General features: G+C 29.1%; 1 protein-coding gene across 1 annotated transcript in view; it reads left to right on the forward strand.

The window, feature by feature from the left end:
• Positions 1-26,339, forward strand: part of LOC136973286 (serine/threonine-protein kinase tricornered-like) — a 40,438-nt gene extending 14,099 nt beyond the window's left edge. Inside the window, 11 exon segments of the mRNA XM_067268009.1 lie at positions 46-97; positions 1,890-2,096; positions 13,433-13,556; positions 18,993-19,147; positions 19,221-19,323; positions 19,407-19,468; positions 19,545-19,662; positions 22,757-22,979; positions 23,059-23,090; positions 23,093-23,146; positions 25,839-26,339. Of these exon segments, the coding sequence (XP_067124110.1) occupies positions 46-97; positions 1,890-2,096; positions 13,433-13,556; positions 18,993-19,147; positions 19,221-19,323; positions 19,407-19,468; positions 19,545-19,662; positions 22,757-22,979; positions 23,059-23,090; positions 23,093-23,146; positions 25,839-25,957 (1,249 nt within the window). The 3' untranslated portion in view covers positions 25,958-26,339.
• Positions 26,340-27,804: the final 1,465 nt, after the last annotated feature.

Genomic DNA, 27,804 nt, shown 5'->3' on the forward strand with positions numbered 1-27,804 from the left:
TTAGGTAACATTTAAAGAAAAAAGAATTTAATTTTTTTTTTCCAGACATGATAAACTAGAAGAATTTATGAAAGAAGAAGGACTTTCAGAAAAACAAGTAAAGTTTTCATTTTTTTTAAAGTAATTGTTAGAATATATAAAATTTTATGATTAAGTAATAAATTCCAATAGAAATATTTATTTCTTACAAAAGATATTTACAAAATGAGTACATACAGAAATTGTATCTGAAATTATAGAAAAAATTTTTAAGGTTATTTTGTAATTAAAGCATTTTTTTCCAAAGGAATAGCTATATACAGTAAAACCTGGACTATCATGGTACAAATATTTTTTCTGATTTGGTAGGTTTTCATTATGAACAGGTTTGTTTTTTAACAAAGAAAATTGTTCTGTTCCAAAGAATTTCCCCCCATTTTAGGCAGGTTTATATTTTGAGCAAATTTTACTGTATGTGCCAAAAATCAATATATGAAGAAACAATGAAAAATCTTTTTTTCATTGTTTATTGCCACAAAAAAATTAAAAAAAAATTTTTTTGTGGCAAATTTCTTCATTTTACTTTACCACATTGTAAGTCTCAATCACAAATGATCCATGCACAGCTTGGCCTATGTGGCCCTTGCACCAAAAAACATAACCAACCAACCAACCAATCACAAATGACACTTTTTAACTTATTCAATAATACAGTGTACTCTGTATAATCCAGACTAGTTATTGTAAGAGTTATTTGGCTTAATGAGATTGTATATAAAGAAAAGAAAGTTAATAAAGACTACAGACAAATTCAACATACTTTTAAAAATTAATCTATAACTTCCACTAATTTTTAGTCAGAAATTTTATGGAAAAATGAACAGCACTGGTTTGGATTAATGAAATGCATTATAAATGTTTTGATAGTAGTGAAAATATATATATTTGGATCTATTCACTACACAAGCTTATTACAGAAGAATCCCATTTTAACAGATCACTCAGGTTGCCAAAAATCATCCATCCATACATAAATTATCTTAGATGCCATTTAAGAGAAGAACGTACACCAAATAATATGAAGTTACAGTTATGTTATGTAAAAATTCCTCTTTCTGCAATATATAGATAATATTGTTCTCCACTTATTTCATTGTTTTTCCATATAGCACTGAAGAGGGGTTGTAAATATAAATCAACCCTAAATGCATTTGTAATCCAATTTTGTAAAATAAAGATGTTTCTAACCGCAATGCTGTGAGGAGTCTACTGAACAAGTTTTGGATTAAGAGACACGTCATATACAAGAACCAATAGACAGCAACTTTATTATTGTGTTTACTTTTTTTATTTATGTGTAATATTTAAATGTATAACAATATACCAGTGTACTTTCAGTCTTTAGTAAATGTTTATCTTTAGGGGAATTTTAAACAGATTTTGTGGAACTTCTACTACTATTTGAACATTTTTTCCAAAACTTAAAATATTTGTTTTCACATTCAAATTTGTATAGTTCTAAGCAGATGATTCTGCTTTTCAGTATCTTTTTATCTCTTCCTTTTGAGAAGCATTTAGTCTGTCAGAATGTATTATTTAATTTAATTGATGATGTAAAATTAATATGTGATGGTGTATATCCTTTTGTGATGTCATAACTTTTGAATTTACTTGCATATTCTGTTTTGAGAACAGACCCAAAAATCATTAAATAGACAAAACTACACGCACACATTTCAGTCATGTATTGCAAATTCAAGTGCCTTACTGAGCATAAGATGTGATACTAAATGCTATAATTAATAACTATACTGTGTCTGTTTTTACCAAAATATACTTGTTTCTATACTGAATTTGATATATAATAATTTAACATTCATTAATGTATATTTAAAAAAAAATATTTATAGAAACAAGAAAAAAGGCAACAGCATGCTGTTAAAGAGACAGAATTCCTGAGATTAAAAAGATCAAGATTAGGAGTGGACGATTTTGAACCATTAAAAGTGATAGGACGAGGTGCTTTTGGAGAAGTTCGTCTTGTGCAGAAAAAAGATACAGGCCATGTTTATGCAATGAAAATTTTACATAAAGCAGATATGCTAGAGAAAGAGCAGGTAATTTATTAAATAATTTTTGATAATTGTAATTAAAATTTTTATTATAGACACACACTAAGTCAAAGTGGAAGGAACAGAAAAAAATTTTTAGTAATGGAAACTGCCATTATTTTAATGAAATTATAAATATCACAATATAAACAACATAGTTAGCTTAAATACATTATATTTTATTATTTATTAGATACATATATGTACTGTACAAGATAACAATATTGGCATTATTAGTGAAAGTCTGTTACATCAGTTTGTAGTTAAGAATTCATTGCTTCTTGCTCAACATAGTTGACTGCATGAAAAGCAGTCTTGAAAACATCTTGTTTTATGAATGATTTAATTTCTAGAAAGCTCCTTAAAAGGTCAAGATCTTATCTGGCTTACACATAAGAAAATATGCAGGAGGGAATAGAATATTTTTCTTTGACAGGATTTATTTCTTTCCCAGCTTTATTGCTCATGTTTTGCATTTGGTTCATTACTTCAACAATGATGGTCTTCAGATAAGTGTCAGACAGCTAGGTCATTGTCAACATTGAAAAATCTTCAAATGATATTTTTTATCACTCATTTGTCTATTTTTTTGGACAGATTCTGATAGAAATTTCAATTTATTTGAAGCATCAACAAATTATTGATTGAAATCTGCTTTTGTCAAGCAATTTGCAATGGTGCTTTGTGGAACTTTATTCCAATTAATCATTTATTTTGCATCTGGCAGGTCACTCTTAATGCATGTGATCTGTCTTAAATGTAAGCAAGAAGGTTGTTCTTGTTATATATAGTAAATAAAAATGGAAAGTATATTATATTATTTGTGTATTTCACAATTTTAACTTTGATTTTTTAGATGAATAAGGTCAGCATGATTATTTTTATCTGAAATGCATTTGTAAAATAAAATCATATTTAAAGTTAATCTGGTTTTGAGCTGTCCACATTGGCTCATTGCTTTTTTTGTTTCATCATATGAACAGTTATATTTAAAATGTAAATAAATATTCTGTTCTTATGCAGAATTGTTTATAATTTAAAAAAATAAGTAACAATATACAGGGCCGGATTTACCAATCCAGGGGCCCTGGGCACAAATTCGGTGGGGTCCCCCTTTAAGAGTAGGCAAATTTGATGATTTAGAAAATTTACACAAAATACTGTACTTTCAATTAGATTTGAACTAGGAAGTTGTAAATTTCATTTAAAAATAAGGTTATTGTAAACATACATATATTTTATTGTGTAAAACTAATTATTTTAATTTAACTGAAAAATACCTATGTGAAATTTTTCCCCGAAATTTTCCGATGTTTCTTAGGTTTTTTCCCGGGTTTGGTTTTCTCTGCCTGTTGCCCTCATGATTAGGCCACACTAGGCTGTCGTGGTAATAGAAAAAAAAATTATGTTTAAACATAATTTTTTTTTCAGTTTTGTGGGGGCCCTGGGCACAGGCCCCAAATGTCCTTATGTAAATTCGGCCCTGACAATATATTGTGTATAAAGTAGTGTTGCAACGAATAGTATATTCGGCCTCAGGCTGAATATACTATTTTTTACAACACCAAAATACTATACCGAATATTTGCCAGAAGTGTGGCTGAATAGCTGAGTATTTGGCCAAACTATTCAGCTTGATTAACACACGTACAAAAATTGGCGCATAAACTGCATTATGGCAAGGAGCCTGCTCTCTATTGACCCACTGTCACTACGCTTCACCAATTGGGTTAATTCTTGACAGTTGTAGCAGACAGACAAGAGCGTTGTGGCAGTATGTGATAAATGATGATATCAGATGTAGGTCATTTCATTGTTATCCATATGTGTAAATAACGGAAAAAGAACAGAGAAGGACCGCGGAGTGAAAATGTGAAAATAAACATGAGATTGAGTTGATAACATAATCAAACAAATTGAGGCAGCTTATTGGCATGAAATTCGTGGCCGTCAATGCCAAATAATTGTTCTCATAGACTTTGGAAAGCTAAATGCTTGTAATGAAAGTCATTTAGCATGCATGCTTGGTAGCCTGAACGGCCCCTGGGGCCGTTCAGGCTACCAAGCTGTCTCAAATCTGAGAAATCATAACTGTGACTTATACTGACATTCTATCTGTCGATTTTCTCCATTATAACCAGGCTATGAGTCACGTAATTGTAAAATGGGAAATCTACAACAGAAAAGTGATGAATCGAAAGTATTGTGCGCACACATTATGATGTATGTATAGGCATACATGGACTAGAGCAATAGAGGAAAGAGAAAGGGAAGAGCAAAGACGAGCGCTTAAAAAGAAGGATAGGCAGGGTCAGACCCTCAGATGTGTGACGATTCTCGACTGAATAGGTGTGTACGTGCGCTGATCTTTGTATCAGGTCAGTCCATAAGTTCGTGCGTATTTTTATCTACAAAAAATGCAGCAAAAGATTTTAATTAAATTTTATTTCAATCTATAATGTATTCACCATTATTTTGTACAATTTTTTGCCATCTCGATGGTAGCTTTTTAATCCCGTCTTCGTAAAATGATTTCGGTTTTGAATCAAAATATTCAGAAATAGCCTTTTTTACAGTGCAGACTAGTGCAGAGAGAGCATCGTCATCGAAGTTGACGGATCTTCCCGTACGAGCCTTATCCTCCACACTAAAATCGTTGTTTCTAAATCTTTCAAACCACTTCTGCGCAGTCCTTGAACTAATTACGATTTGATTATGTACAGTATTTATTTTTTTGGCTGCATTTGTAGCATTCTCACCAAATAAAAAGTATAAAATGTGTCTTTTATATTTGTCGGTTACTTCCATTTTAACGAAAATAAACAACTGAAATGTTCACAATTCTGAACAGTATTATAGGAATGAGATCCAATTTAACACTTTAGTGTAAAAATTATCACATTAGACTGACATTTTTAACAGCAAAACAAGATTTTTCTCAAGGTCATAAAAATGTGCATGGACTTATGAACTGACCTATAATTATAAATTGTGAATACATGTGACTAATATTATTTTGTTTTTTATTTTGTGCAGTTTATAAGTTATAAATAAATATAAACAAACAACACTAACCCAATAACATTAAATCTAAATACCAAAATGATTAATTTACTGTGTTTTTGTTATTTCTTACTCCTGTTTTTAGGTATTCAGTATTTGGCTGAATAATGATTAAATATTTGGTATTTGGCTGAATAGTGGTTAAATATTCAGTATTCAGCCGAATAGCGAAAAATAGGCCAAATACCGAATAGTAACTGAATATTTGTTGCATCATTAGTATAAAGCAAATTCTAAAAAGTCTACTAACAATTTACTCATTAAGTAAGCAAATTAATAATTAAGTAATAATGACATTATAGATATATTTAAAAATAATTGCATAGAATAGGTTTTGCTATCATTCCTCATATGAATGAATAATTGTAATAAATTGTTTTCACTTGTTTTTGAAATTTTATTTTATGATACTTAACAGATTTTTTATATATATTCTGATCAGATTATGTATTTCTGGTTTCATTTTTAAGTCTAAATTTTCAATATAATTAAATAAAATAAATTTTAGATTTTAAGAAGATATGAAATCAGTACAGCAATTACTATGTTGACTTTCAAAATAGTTATTTTCATCTTCATAACTTATTGCTTATTATAGATTAAGAAATATATATTTTACTTTTATCATTCTTTGGTATAATTATAAGAAAATTGAATGAAAATTTTGAAATATTCATTAATTTTTAATTGTTACACACTTCATTGATATATCATTATTCATTAAAATTCATTATTATCTAATCTTCTGTGTCTGCTGTTTTAACTAATACTGATTTTTAATGAAAAATCTAAATGTACTAGCATTGTAAGCAATGTCTGCAATAATTCTCTTGCTATGATTGTTTAAGCTTTTCCAACAAAAGGCTATCTAAGGGTATATTTGTAAAATTGAACAAGTTAAACAAGAATGATGTCATTATTATTCTAACTTTCATTAGACATTTCGATTGATTTGTTTTCAACAAAATGGCTGTTTCTAAAATCAAAGTTGTAAATGTTGCCAGTTTGGTCTTATTCAAGATATTTTTCTTAAATTGCTTTACGTGGACAGTTACTTATATCACCAAGTGCCAGATCCTTCATTGTGACCAGAGGGTCGGCACCTCTTTAGCGCCTTGTCAGGACTGATGCCACTGTGTCTTCTAGGATAGACACAGAAACCTTGATGGCTGCAAATTCAGAATTTGCTTGGGCGGTCGGATTTGGGATGGAGGAGGGTTTAGAGATGGATCAGAAGTGAGTCACTAGAATAGTTGAATTCTACTATTCTAGTTAACAACTAGAATAGTAGATTTAATTCAACAAAAAAGGAATACATAGCTCTATGCTATTGAATAACGATCGAGAGAGAGAATTTACAAAAAAACTATAGTTGATATATATTATATATATATATATAACCTTGGTGTCGGCCAATACTATACAATTTTAGCGATTAGTTCCCACTAAATTGTGCGGACTTCCGGATTGCTGATTTGTCGTTCGGTCGGTTGGAAGAGGCGTTAAATTGATGGCCCTTTTTCTTGATGGTGGTCAGATATAATAATGAATAACTGGAGAACTGGACATAATAATCTGGGAAGTTCGAAGGTGTCAAAAAACATAGTATGAAATCCTTGATGATGATACCTCTCCTCCTTTTTTCCAGGGCATTTATTTCGATAATCACGAACTCTCGACGACCCCTTATCCTTGAGTCACTCTTTTTTATACTCTAAATCACATTATCCTTTTTCACCAATTGTGAATTTTAGCGATTAGTTCCCAGTGACGCATTCAATGAGTTCCCTGAGAAAGGAAACGTCTCTAGGGAGAGAGACGCAATCATCCTCCAGTAATAAAATTGGAAAAACTTTCAAAAGATGAAAAATGAATTTTCTCCCCAAATTTCGTGAAGACCGGTCTCTCACATTATGAAGTAAATTAATTCTTTTCTTCATGAATTTTGTTAGTTTCATATGAAATGTCATCAGCATTGAGCTTGCACATTGAGTGGAATTTGTATTTTATGATTTACTTTTTACTAACATGTTCAACTTGTTCAACTTTACAAACTATCTAAATATTATTCTTTACCACTTTTCTGTACTCTTATGGTTTCATCTTTAAGGTCTGTCTTTAATCTGTCATTTAATATTTTTCTTGGCATTTTTACTTTTATTCTGTTAGTTCTATTCTTATAACCTTGTTGACCATCTCCTCCATTGTCATTTCTGACATATATTGAATCAAAGAATTAATAACCGAAGACATGTATTTCTTTTATTTTTGTCAAATTTATGATATTCATTTTTATTTCTTATTATTAAACCTCTTCTTGCCTGATTATATCTATTATATGTATATATTATACTATTAAATTGCATTTAAATTTACAGGCTTATCATATGTATGAGACTATTATACAGGTATACCTCGAGTTACGTCGTTATCGATTATACGTCGTTTGACAAAAAAGTATATGGAAAAATAAAAGTCAAGTTTAAGTCATTTTATTCGACTTTACATTCATCCACCACAAATATTGAAGTCGTAATATCACTAGAAAAGCGTTAAAAGCACATAAAACCATATTAAAATATGTACATTTACAGTAAATGTTAATATAATCATCATAAATCCTAGATGACGAAACACAAGAACATCTGTGTTTCTGTGTTGTCGTCTTATTTAGTGGTCTTTAAGTGCTCATTATTGGCGTTTTTCACCGTAGTTTCGACTTACGTTGTTTTTCGACTTATGTCGCCTCTCCTGGAACCAATTACTGACGTAAGGCAAAGTATACCTGTACTAAGTTACCATAGTACCATAGTATATACAGTTTAGACCATTTTATTTATTAATAGGTCTAAAATACAGGAAAATGTTTTTATTTTTCTGTATTTTAGACCTACATCCAACTGAAGAAGACTAAGCAATGATAGCTGAAATGCACATTTTGGGATATGTTAATAAATAAAATGCTCTAAATTGTATATACAGGTTTACCTCACTTTACGTCTGTAATTGATTCCAAGAGAGACTACTTAAGTCAAATTTACTTGTCTCCAAATTCACTTGTCACTAGGCTAAACTACAAATAACCATTCCCAGTTCTGTATTTTATTTATAAATGCATTTTTAATAATATATGGTTAATAAGAATCTATTTTAAGCTTACAAACAAACAAATTTTAGTTTTTAATACAGCACAGGAAAAAAAGTAATCTAAATTTACAAATACATGTACAGTACATGTTTACAATTTGGCGATGTTTACAGTACATTGCAGACTCTATTTGTGAATGTGGTTTGCTCTAAGACATTATTAAATAAAATGCTTTTGTAAGGTTAAATAACAAATGCAGTTATTAAAATTATTTTGCGATAGTAGGAAAACTAATTTATGTTAAATTTACCAATATTTACATTCAATTTGTTCATTTACATCACGCGGACATACATGGCTGTGGATCATCAGCATCAACAGCTGATTCTGAGTATTTTAATATGATTTTATATACTTTTATTCTTATTTATTGTACAGTAACATGATTTTGTGCGCTTTTAACACTTTTCTAGTGATATTATGACCAATGTTCCCTCTAAGCTGTGCAGCCGTGCACTGCTCAAATTGTTGCCGCACACGAGAATTTGTGTGTTGCACAGGCGAGCATGCACACTGATTTGAATTGTTGTTTACTTATTTCTCACTCTGTCTGCAATGTGATTATTGCTAGGTATATTTCAATTAAATACATTAAATCATTGACAAAAGATAATATTTTGTATAGAAGTATGTTTTAAAATGAATTTTAGCCTCTACTCTATAATTAATTATTTCAATTTTTATAGGAAAAAATAAGATTTTATATATATATGCTCGGAAAAATTTTTTGCTCAGAATGTGCTCAGCAAAAATTTTTTTCTCAGAGAAGTACATGTTCCACTCAGCTACAAAAAAAATTAGAGGAAACATTGATTACGACTTCAATATTTGTGATGTGATAGACAGAGGTAAAGTCGAATAAAATGACTTATATGGAAAAATAAAAATCAACTTTATTATTATTTTTTTGACAAACAACGTATAATCGAGAATGACGTAACCCAAGGTATACCTGTACTATGGTAACTTAGTATAATAGAATCTCATATGTATGATAAGCCCATAAACTTAAATACAATATAATTATATTATATATATAATATAATTATATTATATATATATATATATATATATATATATAAATTATAATATATATATTATAATTTTTATTTCTGTTCAGCTTGGTCTTTTGGCAATATCTTCTCAAACTTCATATTTATCTAATTATTTTTCATCAGGTTCCCTGTCTTGGAACTACAAGTTAGGATGCTTTCAGTAATAGAGTAAAATATTTTTTCCTTATTTACTCTTCATATTTCCTTGTTCTAAAATAAAATGCAGAATTTACATTGCTTATTCTTGTAAAGTACTATTTTTAGTATTTTAGGAAACCGACTATAATTGCGGTCGGTAAAACTTCTGTTAACCTAGCGGGTACTTTACGCGGATTCGAGATTAGTTTGCCAAGCCTGGGCTTTTAAGCGTGCACCGAAAAATTAGTAATAATAACGATAAATATCAAGTCAGATCAAAAGTTCAAATATATTTAATTAGCAACTAGAACGTACTACGTACAAATGTCAATAATTCAAACAAAATTTATTAACGAAATTCAACAAGTCAACCCGACAATAAACTCAGCTACTTAGCTTAACTTAATAGTAATTCCCCTTTGAAATTCGACAATCAAATTCTTAGAAACTATGAACAAAATCTCTTACTAATTAAACGTCTATCCGTCACCTCACTATACGAAGAAACTACTTCCTCACTCCTTTCAATATCGTCAAATCGTCAATCGAACTCCTCTTTAACACCTTGGGTCGTCCAATTATCAATCTGGACTTCTATCAGAAAATACTTCGCTTTCGAATCTACCTCGCTCTCAACGTCGCCTCGATTTGGAATTCACCTCTCCTTCTTCGGTTAACATACGGGTTTTATACTGTGAGGTGACGTCACACTTGAGCTGGGTTACTCCCCTTATTTACATACTTAGTTGCTAACATTAACTTTCTTTTCTGGCAGCGTTAAGTTTCCGACAAAGCTTATAAACCGTTTACAAAATATTTATCATAGTTTTCTGGGATGTTTAAGATGGTTTATTAAGTATTTCTCTACTAGTGATTGTGGGGACTCCCCCCTCCATTTTTTTTTCTGCGGACTGTTACTTCCGCCGGGCAGCGCAAGTGCGCAAGATTTTTCCTATGGCGCTTATTTCTCCGTGAGTTGTTTTATCTTCATTTTTTCATTACTAACAAGAGAGTGGTGGGGAACCTTCGTCCTAAATAAACATAAACCCCAAACAAAAGATAATAAAACGGAAATAATAATAAGATAAAAATAATGTTCGGACTCAGTTCCTTACATTCTGTTTTTCTATTTACAGTATTTTGACATTACTTTTTTCATCTTCCAGTATAGTGGAGCTGATAAGTATATTGGCTCCATTAAAGTCTTTGAAAGTTTGTTTTATTAATAATTTTTCCTTCTATTTGAACATATTAATTCTTGCTCTCCATCTACTACAAGATATTTTGTTTCCAAGAAATTAATTCTCACTTATCCTTTATTGTAGTCATCTTAATTTTTTCATCATAAACTCAAGATAATCATTGACCTATGCAATTAGATTCTGTAGTAAATTTCTGAATTATTTATTGTAACTGATACAGATATGTCTTTTTTAAATAGTAAATGTTATAATATTATTTCTCATAATTTCAAAGAGGAAGATCTGGGGGAAAATATGTTTTACTTAAAGTTTTACCCTTTAAAGTTTTTGGTCCAACTTCTGCTACTTTAGGAGAGATAAAAATGAGTGATGGGATGATTAATCAGAATAGGAAAAATTAGGCATTTTCCCGTAATCAAAATCGAGCAAACCTTGTCATGATTTCAGATTCTTAAAATGATTCTTCCACATTTAATAAGAAATTTAATTATTTTTAATTATTACTCTCCATTTGTTCCTTTAAAACATGTTTCAGATATATCAAACAAATTATTATATTTATATATATATATATATATAATTTGTTTGATATATATCAAATAATATAATAATCAAATAATAATTTATATATATATATATATAAATTTGTTGGCAGACAAAAATATATTTCGTTTCTCAATAAGAAAAAGATATATAATATATATGTGGTGTCTATAGATGGCTGGGCTGGGTGTTAAGAAGCGTATGCAGAACACAGTTTAAGAAAGAATATGAAGAGCTTCTTATGACATATAATTTTGTATATTTTAATATGATACAGAAAACATTACAAAATGAAGCAGCTTGATACTAACTAAACAAATCTTGATACTAACTAAACTTACTAAACAAATCAGCTTGATACTAATTATTAAACAGATATTAATCGTCTTGAAGCGGATATGTTGTTCGTGCTACATCATTTCTTCTTCGTTTTCTTACTCTAACCATCTGTCTTTTTTTCCCGCCTGCACTTGACATCAGATTTGACAAAGTCATGTCAGCAAAGCACCACATATATATATATATATATATATATATATATATATATATATATATAAGCATTCAATACAGACAATATTATAATTTGAGGTAACCAACTGTTCAAATTTATCATGTAAAATGTATTATTTAAAATATTGTTCAATTCATCAAAAACAATATAAAATGTTCAAAATCAGAACAGTGACTTATATTTAGTAAGAAGCAGAAGCTGTCCTAAAACAGGATAAAAACATTCTTTTGTGGTAAATTTAAACAATTGGCTATCCAAAATTAAGCATTTAATACAGATGATGTTATGGAGACTGAAGTGCATGAAATAATGATTGATAAATTATTATTATATATATTGTTGGCAGACAATTATTGCTGTAAATTTCAATAAGCATTTGTGCATCTGTGTACAGATCCATTATAGGTATTATTCACAAATTGAACAGATAATTTCTTCATAAAGGTAATTTAAAAATTTGAGTCATATTAAGTACAGAAAAACATTTTAAAATGTTTTCAACATAATAATAATTTCTTTGGTTCAATAATAGATTTTCTCCAAAATACAGATTATCATTAAATTGAAAATCATTGTTAAATTCTAAACAATTTAGATTAGAATTTAAAGAACTATTTCATGAAAAGTAAATTTAAATAAAAAATCAGAAAACATTATTTCTTAGGCACATTGATTGCAATTGAGAAACAAATGCACTTAGTATGGTGATTGAATGGCACAAGAGCTTTGGGTTAAATTCAAATGCTTCACTTAAGACAAGTCATTTATTCAATGCTGATAGTGTCTTTTGTGTTTCATTTCAATTTCCATATTTTTTTTATAAATAATACAAAGATTGACAATGAAACTGGTTTAGATTGTAATAAGAAGGGAGAAAGAAATGAAGTATTGTTAAAACTTGACAAATGAAGAATTGAATTTTATTATTTTGATGACAATTTTGCTTTATTTACCATTTAAATGTTCTTTAAATCTGTATGAATTTTAGGAAATTTTTATGATTTCATTACCTACATGTTTATTATTATTATATTCTAAGTAGTGCATTTTATTTTAAAAATTATTTTAAAAATCACTAATACAGTATATATTAGCATATTACAGTAATCATGCAGTAAGTCCATCCAAAGTCAGTTTATTTAAGAAATTGCAAAGCATTCTGTGTTTGAGTTTTTGATTATCTCTGATATTCTTAGTTTCTATTATCTTGGATAATTGGGACTACTATATTTATAAAACAGAAATGAATTTACCTATGATGTGAATGTTTAGATAAGATCATTTGAATTTAAAGAATATTACAATTTACTATATAAGATCTTAGATGAATGTAAAGGTACTATTAAGGATTTTTAAATCAATCTCGGAAAAGTTTATAGTAACTTTTTTGAATATGTTGGTAATAATGAGCAAAACAGTTAAAATTTTTATTGATTTAAATAAATTAACAACATTAATTTTTCATACTAAAGAATGGTAACAATATATTTATTCATTTGTTAGTTACTTTGAAGTATCTTTCTATAATTTCCCAAACTTTCTATTTTGTTTTTTTTTTGCAATTAAAAAGATATTCAATTTTATCAGTAAATGCATTGCATAATTATATCATGTGAATATAAGGATTGTCTTTAATTTTGAATCAACAAAAGAATTAAATTAAATTCTTGTGTTTTTTTCAGGTGGCCCATGTTAGAGCAGAGAGAGATATTTTAGTTGAAGCTGATCATCAGTGGGTTGTAAAAATGTACTATAGTTTTCAAGATATGATGAATTTATATCTTGTAATGGAATTTCTTCCTGGAGGTACTTCAAAAATATTGATCATATTTATCATAATATAACATTTTTTTTTTAATTCAGAAAATAATGAAATAAGAATTAAAAATTTCTAGATATAATTTCATAAATACAATTTACAAAAACACATTTCTTTATTATGAATTAAATTAAATATGTAAAAATACTTAAGTCTTAAATGGTGAAAATTTAAGATAACCGAAACTATATGATTTGGCAGGGTTTGCTACTGGTTGAAATAAAGCAATTCAGCATTTTTATTGAAACTGAAAACATTATACTAATAACCTTGAAGCTTTTTGACTTCATAAACCCATATTCAGATCCAAAACTTGTAAATTTGAGAATTTTTGTTAAATGTATTTAATTTTTTACAAATTTCTATAAATTATTATAATTTCAGTTTATCAGTATAATGTCAACATTCACTTTGTATTTATTTTAAAAGTGTAATAATAGGAATAGAAAAATACAGAATTTCGTCACATTAGAAGTAAATATTAAGCACTAGACCTTCCTTTTTCAGAAATATTGATATGTTATATTGATTAAAATATTTCATATTAAGTTACTAATAAATTTTAAATAAAAACATTTTAATAAATTCAGTGTTTGTAATTAGATCATTTACTGAATAGTGTGACTATGAACAATGAACTAGCTGTATATTTAGAACTTAAAGAAAAACTGTCTATTAGACACAGTTTTTCTTTAATTACAAATAATACTTGCTTGAAGTTTCTTTTCAATTTTAATGACTAAAGAACTAAAATTCTTACTTAAAATAAGACACAGATAAATAAAAACTCACGCCAAAATTGTATAGCCTCTTGATAATTAGCACTGAGTTCAGTGTTAACACAATTTTTCTTATAATCTTCAAAAGTACTTGCAAGATAAGTTTGTCGTCCTCAGGCGAAAAAGAACAAATTTGAAGAAATAGAACGTGCAAAGTGTTCCAAGTAGAAAATTGAAAATTTCTTGGCAATTTTTAAATTTAACATTCAGTAATTCCATTGGTAATGTGCAACAAGCTTTTGCAGGCATTTGAAAGATCTTAAATCCACGTGACTGGCAGTGCATGCGCTGAGGAGCAATCGTGCAACTCTTGGTGTGTTTGGTTGTTTAGATGCTGGTATAAAGTAACCCGTATTTCGGGCAAGTTGAGGGTGGGGATGTTGCATGCATCTAAGGTGATTTTGGTGAGCACTTCCCAAATAAATGGTTGCACTGCCAGTTACGTGGATTTAAGATCTTTCGAATGCCTACACAAAAGCTTGTTGCATGTTACCAATGAAATTACTGAACGAAAAGAAATTTTTCATTTTCTACTTGGAACCCTCTGCACATTCTATTTCTTCAAATTTGTTCCTTTTTGCCTGAGGATGACGAACTTATAATCTTCAAAAGTACTTGCAAGATAAGAAAAATTGTGTTAACGCTGAACTCAGTGCTAATTATTAAGAGGTTAAAATAAGACAGTCTGTAATAAGAATTTTTATCAGAATTCTACAACACTTGTTAATATCTTTAGTGAGTTGATGCCTCCTATAATTTTAGGGCATTTTCTAGTGTGAGATATGGGAATGACCTTTGACCCAGTAATATACCTGTAATTTTTTGTATCCTTTGGTCTTAATGTATCTGCTTGTATTTCCTATTGACCATTGTCCTTTTGTAAGTAGTTCACTTCCAGCTGTATCTATTGACAAAATTTTAAGATTGAAATAAGAAAATAGATATTCCAAATATGACTTTATTCAAATTTTTTTTTACAACAAAGAGTTTTTCCATAATTTTTTTTCTTTGAAGTTATTACTATTAGTATTAAGAACTAAACATTAAATTGATTATTTGTATTTACAACAGATTATTGCAGATGAATGCACTTTTTTATAGTGATCAAATTTTCATATTTATCGGAATGGTATATAAACTAAAACAAAAAAAATTAAAATTTTATTCCACACATCATCAGACCTTTGTCAAAGAACAGAAAACAGTACAGTAATACCTCGACTTACGCTACCCCAACTTACAAGAACCCGGTGTTATGCGATTTTCAAATCTCGTCGATTCGTCTTTTATTTGAGCTCCCCCCACACTATTGTTCAGCTTACATTTCAGACGTGTCGCGCGGAATTGACGCATAGCTACAATTTATTTTGTGTTATTTATTTCTGTGTTTGTTATATCTACGGAGACTTGAGAGACTCTACTATGTTATCCAAACGAAGTAGAACTGATTCTTCTGCATCAAAAAGAAAAGAAAAAAAACTTTATCTTTGGAATGTAAAGATAATATTATTAAAGACTTTGATACAAAAATGAAAATTTGTGAATTGGCAAAGAAGTTTGATCTACCGGAATCGACGGTCAGCACAATTATAAAAGGCGAAGAAAAATTCTCGAAGCTGTGAAAAGTTGACAAAAGGCCTGAGTTGAATTGAAAAGTGGTTACAAATTTTAGAAAATATAGACTCAGACAAAGAGTGCATTTCTTTTACAAAACAAGGAATAAAAAATTATTAGCATGCTACGAGGAAATTTTGCAGGAGAAAAAGAATTCTTTGAGCCGTTAAATGAATTTGTTAGATTTTATGAAGCCTTCTACATCAAAATAACTTCGGTTTACAATTTTAATAATATAATTTGTTATACATGTGTGTTATCTAAGATTTTATTAAACATTTTTTTCTAAATTATTATTTTCTTTAGTCTCCGGCCCCAATTAAAAATATTTTGTATGTATTTATATGCGAAATTATACCCCGACTTACACAAATTCGACTTACGTGGTAATCGCTCGGTCCCACCTATCGCGTAAGTTTGGGGTATTACTGTAAATAAAATGAAAATAAATAATTATCCAATCAGAATTGAGCATGCTTTTTCAAATGCTGCAATTATAAATAAAGGCTAACAAATTGGTTTTTACATTTGTGTACATTGAAAACAAAAACTTTATGGTTTTTATAACAAACACACAGGATTTTAAAAAAGGTCAGCAAAGGTCAGTCCACAGAATCATGAAACCTAAAGGGTCTGACCTGAAAGTGTTAAAAACTGTACAGCATTTTTAAAAAATAATTCAATGACCACATTTATATTTCTATTGACTATTCATTTTTTATGATGTATTTACAACAGAGGTTCTAATTCACAGTCTTTTGAAAATGAAAATAAATTGATTATGAAAAGTATCTAATATAGGTTCTCATGCTTACCTTTAACATTAATGCCATCTTAACTATCATTTAAAACTACATGTGGTACCATCTGTTATGATATTTTAGTTAAAAACTTTTTATATTTTTAATTATTATAAAATGGAAAAAAGCTTAATTTTGAGGGTAAGGATGGGTTCTATAAAAAGTTTGTAAGTGCTAATAACAACTAAAATCATCATTAAGTCTGGCCTACTCAAGATATGGCACATGACCCCCATTAATCTTCCTACCCTGTTGATCTTTCACCACCAAAATTTAATAGCATCAGTCTCCCTAATACACACACCTTCATGCAAAAAACTAATATATGTAACTTCAAACTACTATGATATAATAAAAATCATTTTTTAAAAAGTGATGATGATTTTGTTAACTTTAAATGTATTTCAATTTGCAAAATGTCAATTAGTGAGTAATAATTATTTACAAGTATTTGTGATTCTTGTTATGTAGAATTAATGAATAATTATAGGCCCTATAAGACTAGAAATATTTCTAATGTGAATGTGAAAAATGAGAGATTCTTTCTCTCATTATTCACATTCACTTTTTCAGGTGATAATATTAAAGTAGAGAAAGAATCTAAACAATAATACAGAAAACAATAATAAAGATTCAATTCTATGAGAGAGAATTTTATTCAGAAACATGATATTGTTTTTGCATATCACTTTTGTTTAAGAAGAGATTGTTAATTTATTCAGACAATTTCTTTAAATTCAAGCGGATTCTTTTATTCAAGTCTGAGGAACCTTCCTTTAGTCCAACAATATCACATGCATGCACTTGTCTTCTTTGTTCTTATTTCTTCTTTTTCTGTCATATAATTGTTGCTGGAATAGGTTGGAATTAAATACTTGAGTATTCCATAGCCCTTATGTAGTTGTTGTGGACAAAAGATAACCCTTAACCATTTCTTGATCTGTAAACTCAGTTTTTTCCATACAGATGTAAATAGTATGTTGTAAACATATTGTTTAATCTATATATATAATCGAGACGAGTTGATAATAATAATTATAATAATTAGCGCAGAGCCCAAACGGTTAGGAGTTGACAGTTGAAATTTGGTACACAGGCTACATCATGAAAATGCACACTAAGAAGGGATTTTTCGAAATTTCTCCCTATGGGATAGAGGGACAGGATTAAGGCTTAACACTTTCATCAACAATGGAAGTGTTAGGTAACAGTGGAAGTGTCAACAATGGAAGAGTTACGTAACAATAAAAGTGTTAAGAGAAAGCGACGTGCAAGACGCAGATGCAGTGTTTTTTGTTTTTGCAGGAAATTGATCATATTTTTAGACCTATCTAAAAATTTTGTAATAAGTCTGGAAACAGGGAGGATTCAATTCTTGCATTCTGTGAAAACGGGTAAGGTTGACTATAACATAATCTTAATTTTTGCTAAAATGGTTAGGAGTTGAAAGTTTAAATTTGGTACCCAGGGTATCAAATTTAAGTACCAAAGTATTAAGTAACAATGGAAAACGAGAAAGTGACGTGCAAGATTTACAGGCGCTAGAGAGAGAGAGAGAGAGAGAGAGAGAAAGAAAAAGAAAGAGAGTAATATGTTAGAACATATTCGATTTTCAAATTTAAACAGATTAGTCCGGTTCTTCTCGACCTTTTTTCTTTAAAACATTCGATAAAAATTGAACAATATAATCAGAACACATCGTGAAAATCGAACAATATTAGAACATTCGATTTTCAAATTCGACCTTTCTTTAGAAATACTTAGTTTGTTGATGAAATTACTTTTTTTCTTTTGTGACTATAATGTAATAATCTTAATCTTTGCTATTGTTACTTTTGCTCGAGCAACGCCGGGCCTACCTGCTAGTATAGTTTATAAAAATCACATATGAAGACATTTTGTATAAGAAGTAAGAAGATTTCACATTGATGAATATCATGCTATTGTTATTCAGAATCATCTAGACAATTTTATAATTAAAATATTGGTACTGATTTGAGTGTTGATTATATACTCGGAAGCACTACTTTTGTTGTTTAATGTGTTTACATTCATATTATAACTGTAAAACTTCCAGGTTCTTTAGCTTCTCTTCTCTGAATAAATTCTAATATATTTATAGCATTATAAAAAAATATAGCATATATAAAAAATGAAATTATGCATTTATACAGTATTATACAAATTAAAGGCTGATAATTGACATTATAATATATTTTTACTTTTTCAGGTGATATGATGACACTTTTAATGAAGAAAGATACTTTAACAGAAGAAAGCACTCAGTTCTACATTGCCGAAACTGCTTTAGCTATAGAATCAATTCACAAATTGGGATTTATTCATAGAGATATTAAACCTGATAATTTATTACTGGATGCAAGAGTGAGTTTTTTGTAATAATGAATTTTTTAAAAATAAATGTTAAAAAGATTGTAAAACTTATTTCTTATTTCAGGGTCATATCAAATTATCTGATTTTGGTCTCTGTACAGGATTAAAGAAGTCGCATAGAACTGAATTTTATAGAAATTTATCAAGTGCAAAACCCAGTGATTTCAGTAAATATATATATACATATATATGTTGTTATTACTATTTCTGTTTTTCATCACTTTCATATAAAATGCAATTTCTTACTTAGCTTGTAATCCAATGGATTCAAAGAGACGAGCTGAAAGCTGGAAAAGAAACAGAAGGCAGCTAGTAAGTTTTTATTTTTTATATATCTTATATAATTTTATCGAATAGAACAGGATTCTAATGAAAATATTTTTTTAAGGCATATTCAACTGTAGGTACACCAGATTATATTGCACCTGAAGTATTTATGCAAACAGGTTATAACAGTTCATGTGATTGGTGGTCTCTGGGAGTTATTATGTATGAGATGCTAATAGGTAAGTTTGAGAATTTATTATAACATTTAAAGCAATTACTATTTCAAAAATGAAACTCTCATTATGCTCATAATAACTTGTGCATAAATTGTAATGCACCAAGCCTTTCACATATAAAAAAAAAAAACTACAAGCATACCTTCCTTTTGGATCTGCTGAGACAAAAATTTTTCTGCTCTGGTGAAGAAACCTGTTACTCTGAAATGATAGTTTCGTCACTAGTCTATTTAGGGTGTCTGCACTGATGAGTGCAGTTCTTCATATTATTCATCTGTTAATTATTTTGATAGATTACTGTGCATAATCATGTGAAATTTGCAGAATATTCATTCATTATCTATGGTTTTCTGACCTCTTTGTGGAAATTGTTTATTTCTTACTGAAGCTGATCTGTCAGAATGGGAGTTGTCCTCTGCTGATTTATGGCCTCCTTTAAAAGACATGTGCAACATGATGTTATGATGACATGCAACATGATGACCTTATGCTTCTTTAAGCAGATTCAATTCTGTTTCAAATTAGGTAAAAATTTTACCAAAACATTTTTTTGGCGCTCAAACACACAAAAATTGTGCTACTACTTAAGCACTTGGGCGTTTCCTCATCTTTATTCAGTTGATATGAGTATTATTACACGTTTCAGGCCTTCAATGCCCCTCATTAGTCAACTAAACATTAAAGAGTATATAAAAAAATTTTTTTAAAATACAACAATGTACAGGAAGGCATTTTGTACAAAATATATCTGAATATATAAATTCATTTTTAAACATATTGTTAGATTTCTTACAGACGTACACATGTATAAAAGTAATGTAGTTTCTTATATCTGCCTTTACAAATTAAATTTAACATTATAATCTTTATATCTAAAAACATTCTTGGAATATATATTATACAAACTTGCTTTAAGTTTTACTATTACACCACTTTTATTTATGAGATTTAGAATACACTACAAATGTACTTTTCTCGACAATAAAATCAAAGGAGGTTTCACCAACGGTATAAATAATGGACCCTACATCTGTGGGACAACGCTAAGAAGAAGAAGAAGATAAATTGTGTTTGAGCGCCAAAAAAATTACAAAACACGGTTTCGGAGTGTAAAAAATAAAATTTACCAAAACAGTTAATATTGATTAATTGCTCATGATGGGTCATTTCAGAATCCCAACAGCACACATCTACATAATCCAACACATAAAATCAAAATTTTCAGAGTGCAAAAGAAAACTTCCAATCAAACAATATTGTTTTTAAGTGTAAAGTATCTTAATCTTAAAGTATTAATAAATAGAATGATGAATAATCCTTTAAAAATAACTACAATAATCTAAATATTATAAAGTTTACATGTAGGCAAGTGTGTTAACAATGAAAAAATAGTTAAAAAATAGAAAGAAATGAATAATCTTTTTTAATATTATATTCAGATATGTAGGATGCTCTAATTTTTTAAATCTAAAGCTTTTAAATTTTATTTATGCTGTATAAGTGCATGTTAGTTATTTTACTGATAAAAGGGACACAAAATCATAAAAGATTCACAATAAAAACTTTGCCAAATATTATTTTAATCCATCTGAATACAGACATTACTGCATGTTGAAAGAATACTAACAATCTAAGAAAATTTCAACGTATGCTTGCAATTATAGCAGTTGCTTGGCATTATGAAAAGTTTTGGTTTATTTTGTACTCTACTACATATGTTTTAATTTGTTTTTCAAAGATTCTAATATCTATATAAAATTCATCATAATAGTTATTCAAATATTAGAATCTTTGTTGCTTTGTATGCCATTTGATGTAAAAAAGCACCATTATAAGTGCAAACTTACATGATTTTTTTGTTCTAGAATTCTATGACATTGGGCATAAATAAGCAGCTACTGTATGTGTGTACATACAATATCTGCATATATATATATATCATCATAAGACTAGAAGAAACTGTTTTATGTTATACACAACAAAAATTTACGACAAAACTCCATATGGCCAGTTAGTTGGTGAAGTGCAAACCCAGAACAACTACCAAGTTTTGTGTGATCAGACACTGATGGGTGAATACTATACTTGTTATTTAATAACAATAAATAATTTAGTTTTATTCTTGCTTAACATGATGATAAAGCAATTACAGTGTTATTTTGAGTATGTTACTAAAAATTACCAAGAAGAATTTACAAAACAATATGCTTACTTATTACCATAAAAAATTTTCATTTCTGTCATGTCACAATCAGATACTTTGAAGTGTCACATCTGTTAAACAAGGTATTGGAGATTCTATGTACTCTTTATTCATTTGGTGTTAAATTTGGGGATGTTTTTAAAATTGTAAGTAATTATATAATAAATTACAGATAGATGTAATTTTATCATCATAAGTAGAACATTGTTTTGTACAGCAGTGGTTCCCAACCTTTTCTAGGATGCGGAACACTTACCTAAGTTAATATGAAATACATAAGCTTGTCATCAGTTATTTTATTAGAATTGAGCAGTTATAATTCAAAATCTCTACTCATATTATTAACGCCAATTCTAAGACAGGAAAAAATATACCTAAATAACTTTAATGGGAAACTTGTGCCTGATGTTTTTTACATATTTTATTCAGTTTTTATCATTGCCTTTATCTTATTTGAAACAGTAGTACACTCCATAAGTATGAGTCGTACAGTACATATATATTTAAGTGTATGAAAATTTTATGATTTTAATTTTTTGATATTCGGCGGCTCGAATACGATTGTACACTTTCCGATTTGCGACTAAATCTGCGAAACACTTGAGAGATGCTTACGCGAAACACTTGGGAGATGCTTGCGGAACACCGGTTGGGAACCACTGTTGTACAGTCATAGCACTGAAGAAGGAATGGAATTTTACATCATTCTGAATATTTGTGCAATAAGAAAATTAGTTAATAAAACTTGTTTTGTCATTGTAAACTTGATGTTAGAATTGCTGATTAAATATCTTAAACCTACTAACTTAGGATTATACAGGAAGGAATAATAACTATACTTTGGTTCTATGAACAAAAATATCTATAATAAATTAATATCACATATAATTTTAGGTTATCCACCATTTTGTTCAGAAACACCCCAAGAGACATACAGAAAAGTGATGAACTGGAGACAGACTTTAATCTTCCCTCCTGAAGTTCCAGTGTCCTCTGAATCTCGTGATCTGATCCAGCATTTTTGCTGTGAAGCTAATTTGAGGATAGGGGCAAACAGTGGCATTAATGAAATAAGACAACACCCTTTTTTCAGAGGTGTTGATTGGGAGCATATCAGGTTTGTTGTTTTAATCAAATAATTTTATTTAATTTTAACGAAATATTAATAAATAAATACATTTTTTTTCCCCGAATAGAGAACGTCCAGCAGCTATTCCCACTGAAGTGAAAGTATAGATGACACTTCCAACTTTGACGAATTTCCGGACGTAGAACTTAAAATCTGTAAGTTGATATCAAACTAATTGGATAGATTATTATTAGAAATCGATTCTATTAAGTTTTGGATTTAATATGTATGATTATTGTATAAGTTCCATTCTAAATAACTATGAATTGTTCTTCCAGACTGCTTTTACACAAAGTATTACATCTGAATATATGATGATAAAAAAAGATAGGAAAGATTGTGTGTCTTTGCTAATAAAGCTGTGCTAATTCAAAATTACAGCATATTTGTGTAAAGAATTTCAGTTCTAAAAAATATAATTGAATTAAAGCCAGAACAACTTTTTAGCATTATTCTTTTGTATGTCTTCCCCATCTAAATAAGATGAAGAACATACAAAAGAAGGTTAATTCAGCTGCATAACATTGTGTGCTGATGATGATGAAACGATTTCTGAAGTCTTCACAAGATTAACTCATATTCATGTATTTCTCATTTCAAATTTAAATTTCTTTGAGTTTTTTCACTGAATTTATATGATTATGATGTTTGCAGCCATCACATCTCAAATAATATTAATTTCTATTATGACAAAAATCTGGGTGCTATCATAGTATTGTTATATATAAGGGCTGATTTGTATTCAAGTGCATGCTTGTTTCTTTATAACAAATGCTATGATGTTAGTATCTTAAACATGATTTGGATCCAAGTGGATCAAATTAAGGTTGTCCAATAATGCATATTTTGTATGCATTTATGATTTTTATTATATATTTTGCAAATTTGACCATTTTTGAACTAAAAAATTGTTTGTATGCTTTCAAATCATTTATATCTAAATGTTTTAAAGTAATGTAATTTAGATAGTTCAAAGCTAAATTTTCATGGCAATGTACAGTAACATCTCATTTTTCAAATTTGCAAAATCCTTTATAGGTAAGTTCTAGTTGCACTGAAACTAACTATGCTAGAGTTTGATATCAGTTGGGAACAAAACAGTAATATCAATTTTAATACTAAACTACTTACTATTAAGTTAATACTACAGTTAATAACTGGATGAAAAATGAATAAATGTTCTAATTTGTACAGGGCTAGAAACAAAAATATACAACTACTTTTGTCACTGATCTAAAGTATAGAACAAGGGAAACTATATTAGCCCAATCATCGTCAAATGTCTTTATTTCGTAAACAATTGTAAATATATAAATTCAATAACTTTCTATAATTTAATGGATCATTACGAAATTTTATTGAACATGTAATGTTGTTCATAATTGACTTAAATTCACCACCTACATGAAACATTGTTTTGTGACATCATAATTTTTGAAATCCTTTGTCACCTATTTTCACACGTTTATCATTTCCTACCTAAAAGGTGTGATATAACAGACATTATATCTGTGAGAAAATATTACTAAATACATATGCATTTTTAACCTACTTTTACTGGTATATAAATATGAATTTAAAATATCTGGCCCTTAATTATATATATACAGGAAGTTTCCTGTATATATATATAATTAAAGGGCCAGATATATTTGAAAGAAACTAACAATTAGAATTGCATATTACATACATTATATATATATTTCTGGAATTTATTAAGCAGTTTATAAGACAGTAGAGTTTTAGTTTTTACTGTTAAAACATTGCTATGCATTGTAGCATATTCAATAGCATTTATTGTCTTTTTTCTGTTTGTACTTTCTGCCAGTTTTGATGTTAGTTGAACATGTATGAAAGTTAAAATTAGGCATATGCTCTAATATTCCTGACTTTCAAACTAGAAAAAATTTAAGGTCTGCCTGTAAATGTATATACAAAACTTGTACAAAAAGAAATTATTATTTTTACTATACTCATTTACCCTCTACAGACCTTTAGTTTACAAATTTATGTGAGAATTTCATTGCCAATTTTTTGAAAAATAAAAGTTTCATCTTTTTCAATGCACTTTGAAATGTCAAAATGATGACAAAAAAGCTGTATTTGCAGTATTACTTAATTCTGTCAGCACACAAGCATTGATACCCTACAGTTAGCTTGTCTTTTTAGCAATTAAAAATATAAAAAAGTTATTACATGGCACATCCTGATATACTTACCCTACTTACCTCCTGAACTTTTTAGCATTTATGGAATACTGTTTTCTCAAGTGATTAAGGAAGACTTTCTAAGCCATTTGTCTCAGTTCATTGAGTGTACAATGACAGGGCAGAAAATCATTTGCCTGTTTGATAAGTACTGCCTATCTCTTTTCACATTGTTAAGAACTGAGAACTGATGCATCAGTATGCAACTGTAGTCTTTCTATTGTATATTTCAGGACCCTTTGCAAGTCTTGAGGCACCCATTATTATTGTAATTACAGAAGAGCTCCATACCAAAAGAATGTAAATTCCTTTCATAACTACAAAATACTTTATAGAGCATTTCTCTGATAATTTAAATCTGAAATATGACTGTATCAAACTTATTTGTTTCAGTTCTATCTTCAGTTTAGTCATTAAAAATTCCTAATCACAACATTCTTATGACAAAAAGAAGTTGAATTAATATTTCAGTTAAGTCTTGCCCTTACATGAAACAAATCTTATAATTCAATTACATACAACATATGTTAAATTATTGCACTAATGCTTGATTACCTCAGTACACATATATTATTTCAAATTACAAGCATGGTTTAGGATAGTGTAAAAGACTTCCATAAATTTTATTTATTTTTTGTAGCTGCTGTACCACCCAAAGACAGTGAAGCCAACTGCAAGGACTGGGTATTCGTAAACTACACGTTTAGAAGATTCGAAGGACTAACACAGTGTGGACCAAAGTCTAGTAAAAGATGTTAGTTTATATAATATAGTATTTTGCAATTTAAGTTTATGCAGATAATAAGAAAATAAGATTACTCACTTTTAAGGTGTATAAAATGAACGATATATGTTTTATTTGCTAGTCATAGATATATATGTATATCTCTACTTGCTGTGATTATTCCACTTGTCACGATTTTTCATATTCTCCTGTTAAAATTTATAAAAATACTTATAATGAACCGAAAATAGATTTTGCTAACTGTCTTGACGATTAATGTATTTAAATATTTATACGCACCCGCAGTTATCTCGGGCCCAGAACCTGAAAAAGTTTTCTTATTATTTTGTGTTCTCAAACAGTTTTATACATATTTTGTATATAATGTACAAACAAATAAATAATTTTAAAAATGCTTGTTTATGTATATATCGATTTGTTAGTTATTCAAACGGTAAGAATTTTTTTAACTGGGAGAAACTACAAAATAACACCACTTAATACCAAAAATTGCGTGTATGAGCCTAAAATAGTAAATTGTTACTAGCAGATGAGCTCGGCAAAAAATAACAGTAAAGATTAATATAATAGAAGGGTTATAATTATTTCGTACTTCTATTTGATTTATATAACAAGAAAGGTTATCTTACGTAAGAGTTTATCACACCGAGTGATCAATCTAACACAATTTAAAGAATTTAAAAATGCGTGACATTAGGAACTTGGTGCTTTAAACCCTTACGTAAGATAACATTCGTAGTTATATAAATTAAATACTATATATAGTTTTCGTTTTAATGTTTATGTTATATTAAAGAGTGGTTATTTTAGCCCTACGTCACGTTTATCACGATACTCGGATGGTACGAAATTTGTCAAATAAACACCAATTGAAAATATATTTTTTTTCCTAATGTTAACTCTAAGAAATTGTGCAATTCACAGCCGAATGTCAAATGGTGATCTGCCAATCAATCAAATTTCGCGAAAGACGAACCGAATATTCAAACTCGGTGACCTCATATTATGTAATTTTCCTATTCGAATGCCACCATACCGATAGAAAAAAAGGGAGCGTTGCGGAAGGGGGTCGAAGTAATTTGACCAAAAGTAGTCGTTAACCTCCCGGGGGAGAGAGGATGGTCAACGACTACAAATACGGATCACTTTACAAATATTAATACTGTATAGATCAGTATTAGACAGGTTGTGATGGCCTCTCGTGTGATCGAAGTTGCTAACATTAATGTTCGAAAGACTTCGTATGACTTGTTTAAATAAAAATAATCTTGCAAAAATGCGAGAATAGTTGCTTTTATGTGATGATAAAGTGTTTACATTTTTGCAACAGATTGTATAAACTACGTTCTCGTGGATATATATAGAAAATTTATTGGACTGCAATTTGAAAAAACTGTAGACCTAAAAATTCCCATTGTCGTCTATCCGTTCTCTGACTTTCCTTAATCTCCAGAATGGAGTTAGAGAGAGAGATGAAAGTCGAGACCAGACATGGAAATCGTAAGAGAAAGAAGACCAAATTAGCTATATACGACCTTTCGATTTGACAGCAAGTCACGTTATTTCAATACAAAAATTTTCTCCCGAACGCAGTTAGATATGTCACCTGCACGACTCTATTGCTAACAGGAAAAGTACGATGTGCAGGGGGCAACACTACTACACCACACAGGCAAGTGTTATATGCTACCTATCGCAGTAATGGCGTAATGGCGCGTCTATTTTGCGCTATATCAACGTCGCAGTAATTCAGTGAATATAAAATATATTTTTTTAAATTATAATATAATTGTTACAAAAAAATATGTTAGTTAATTATTTTGTTAACTTTTTTTGCCAATAGAAGGCGCTACGTGTAACT

The sequence above is a fragment of the Centruroides vittatus genome, unplaced genomic scaffold (assembly GCF_030686945.1).
Source record: "Centruroides vittatus isolate TY-2023 unplaced genomic scaffold, ASM3068694v2 contig_3127, whole genome shotgun sequence".
NCBI classification, from domain to species: Eukaryota; Metazoa; Arthropoda; class Arachnida; order Scorpiones; family Buthidae; genus Centruroides; species Centruroides vittatus.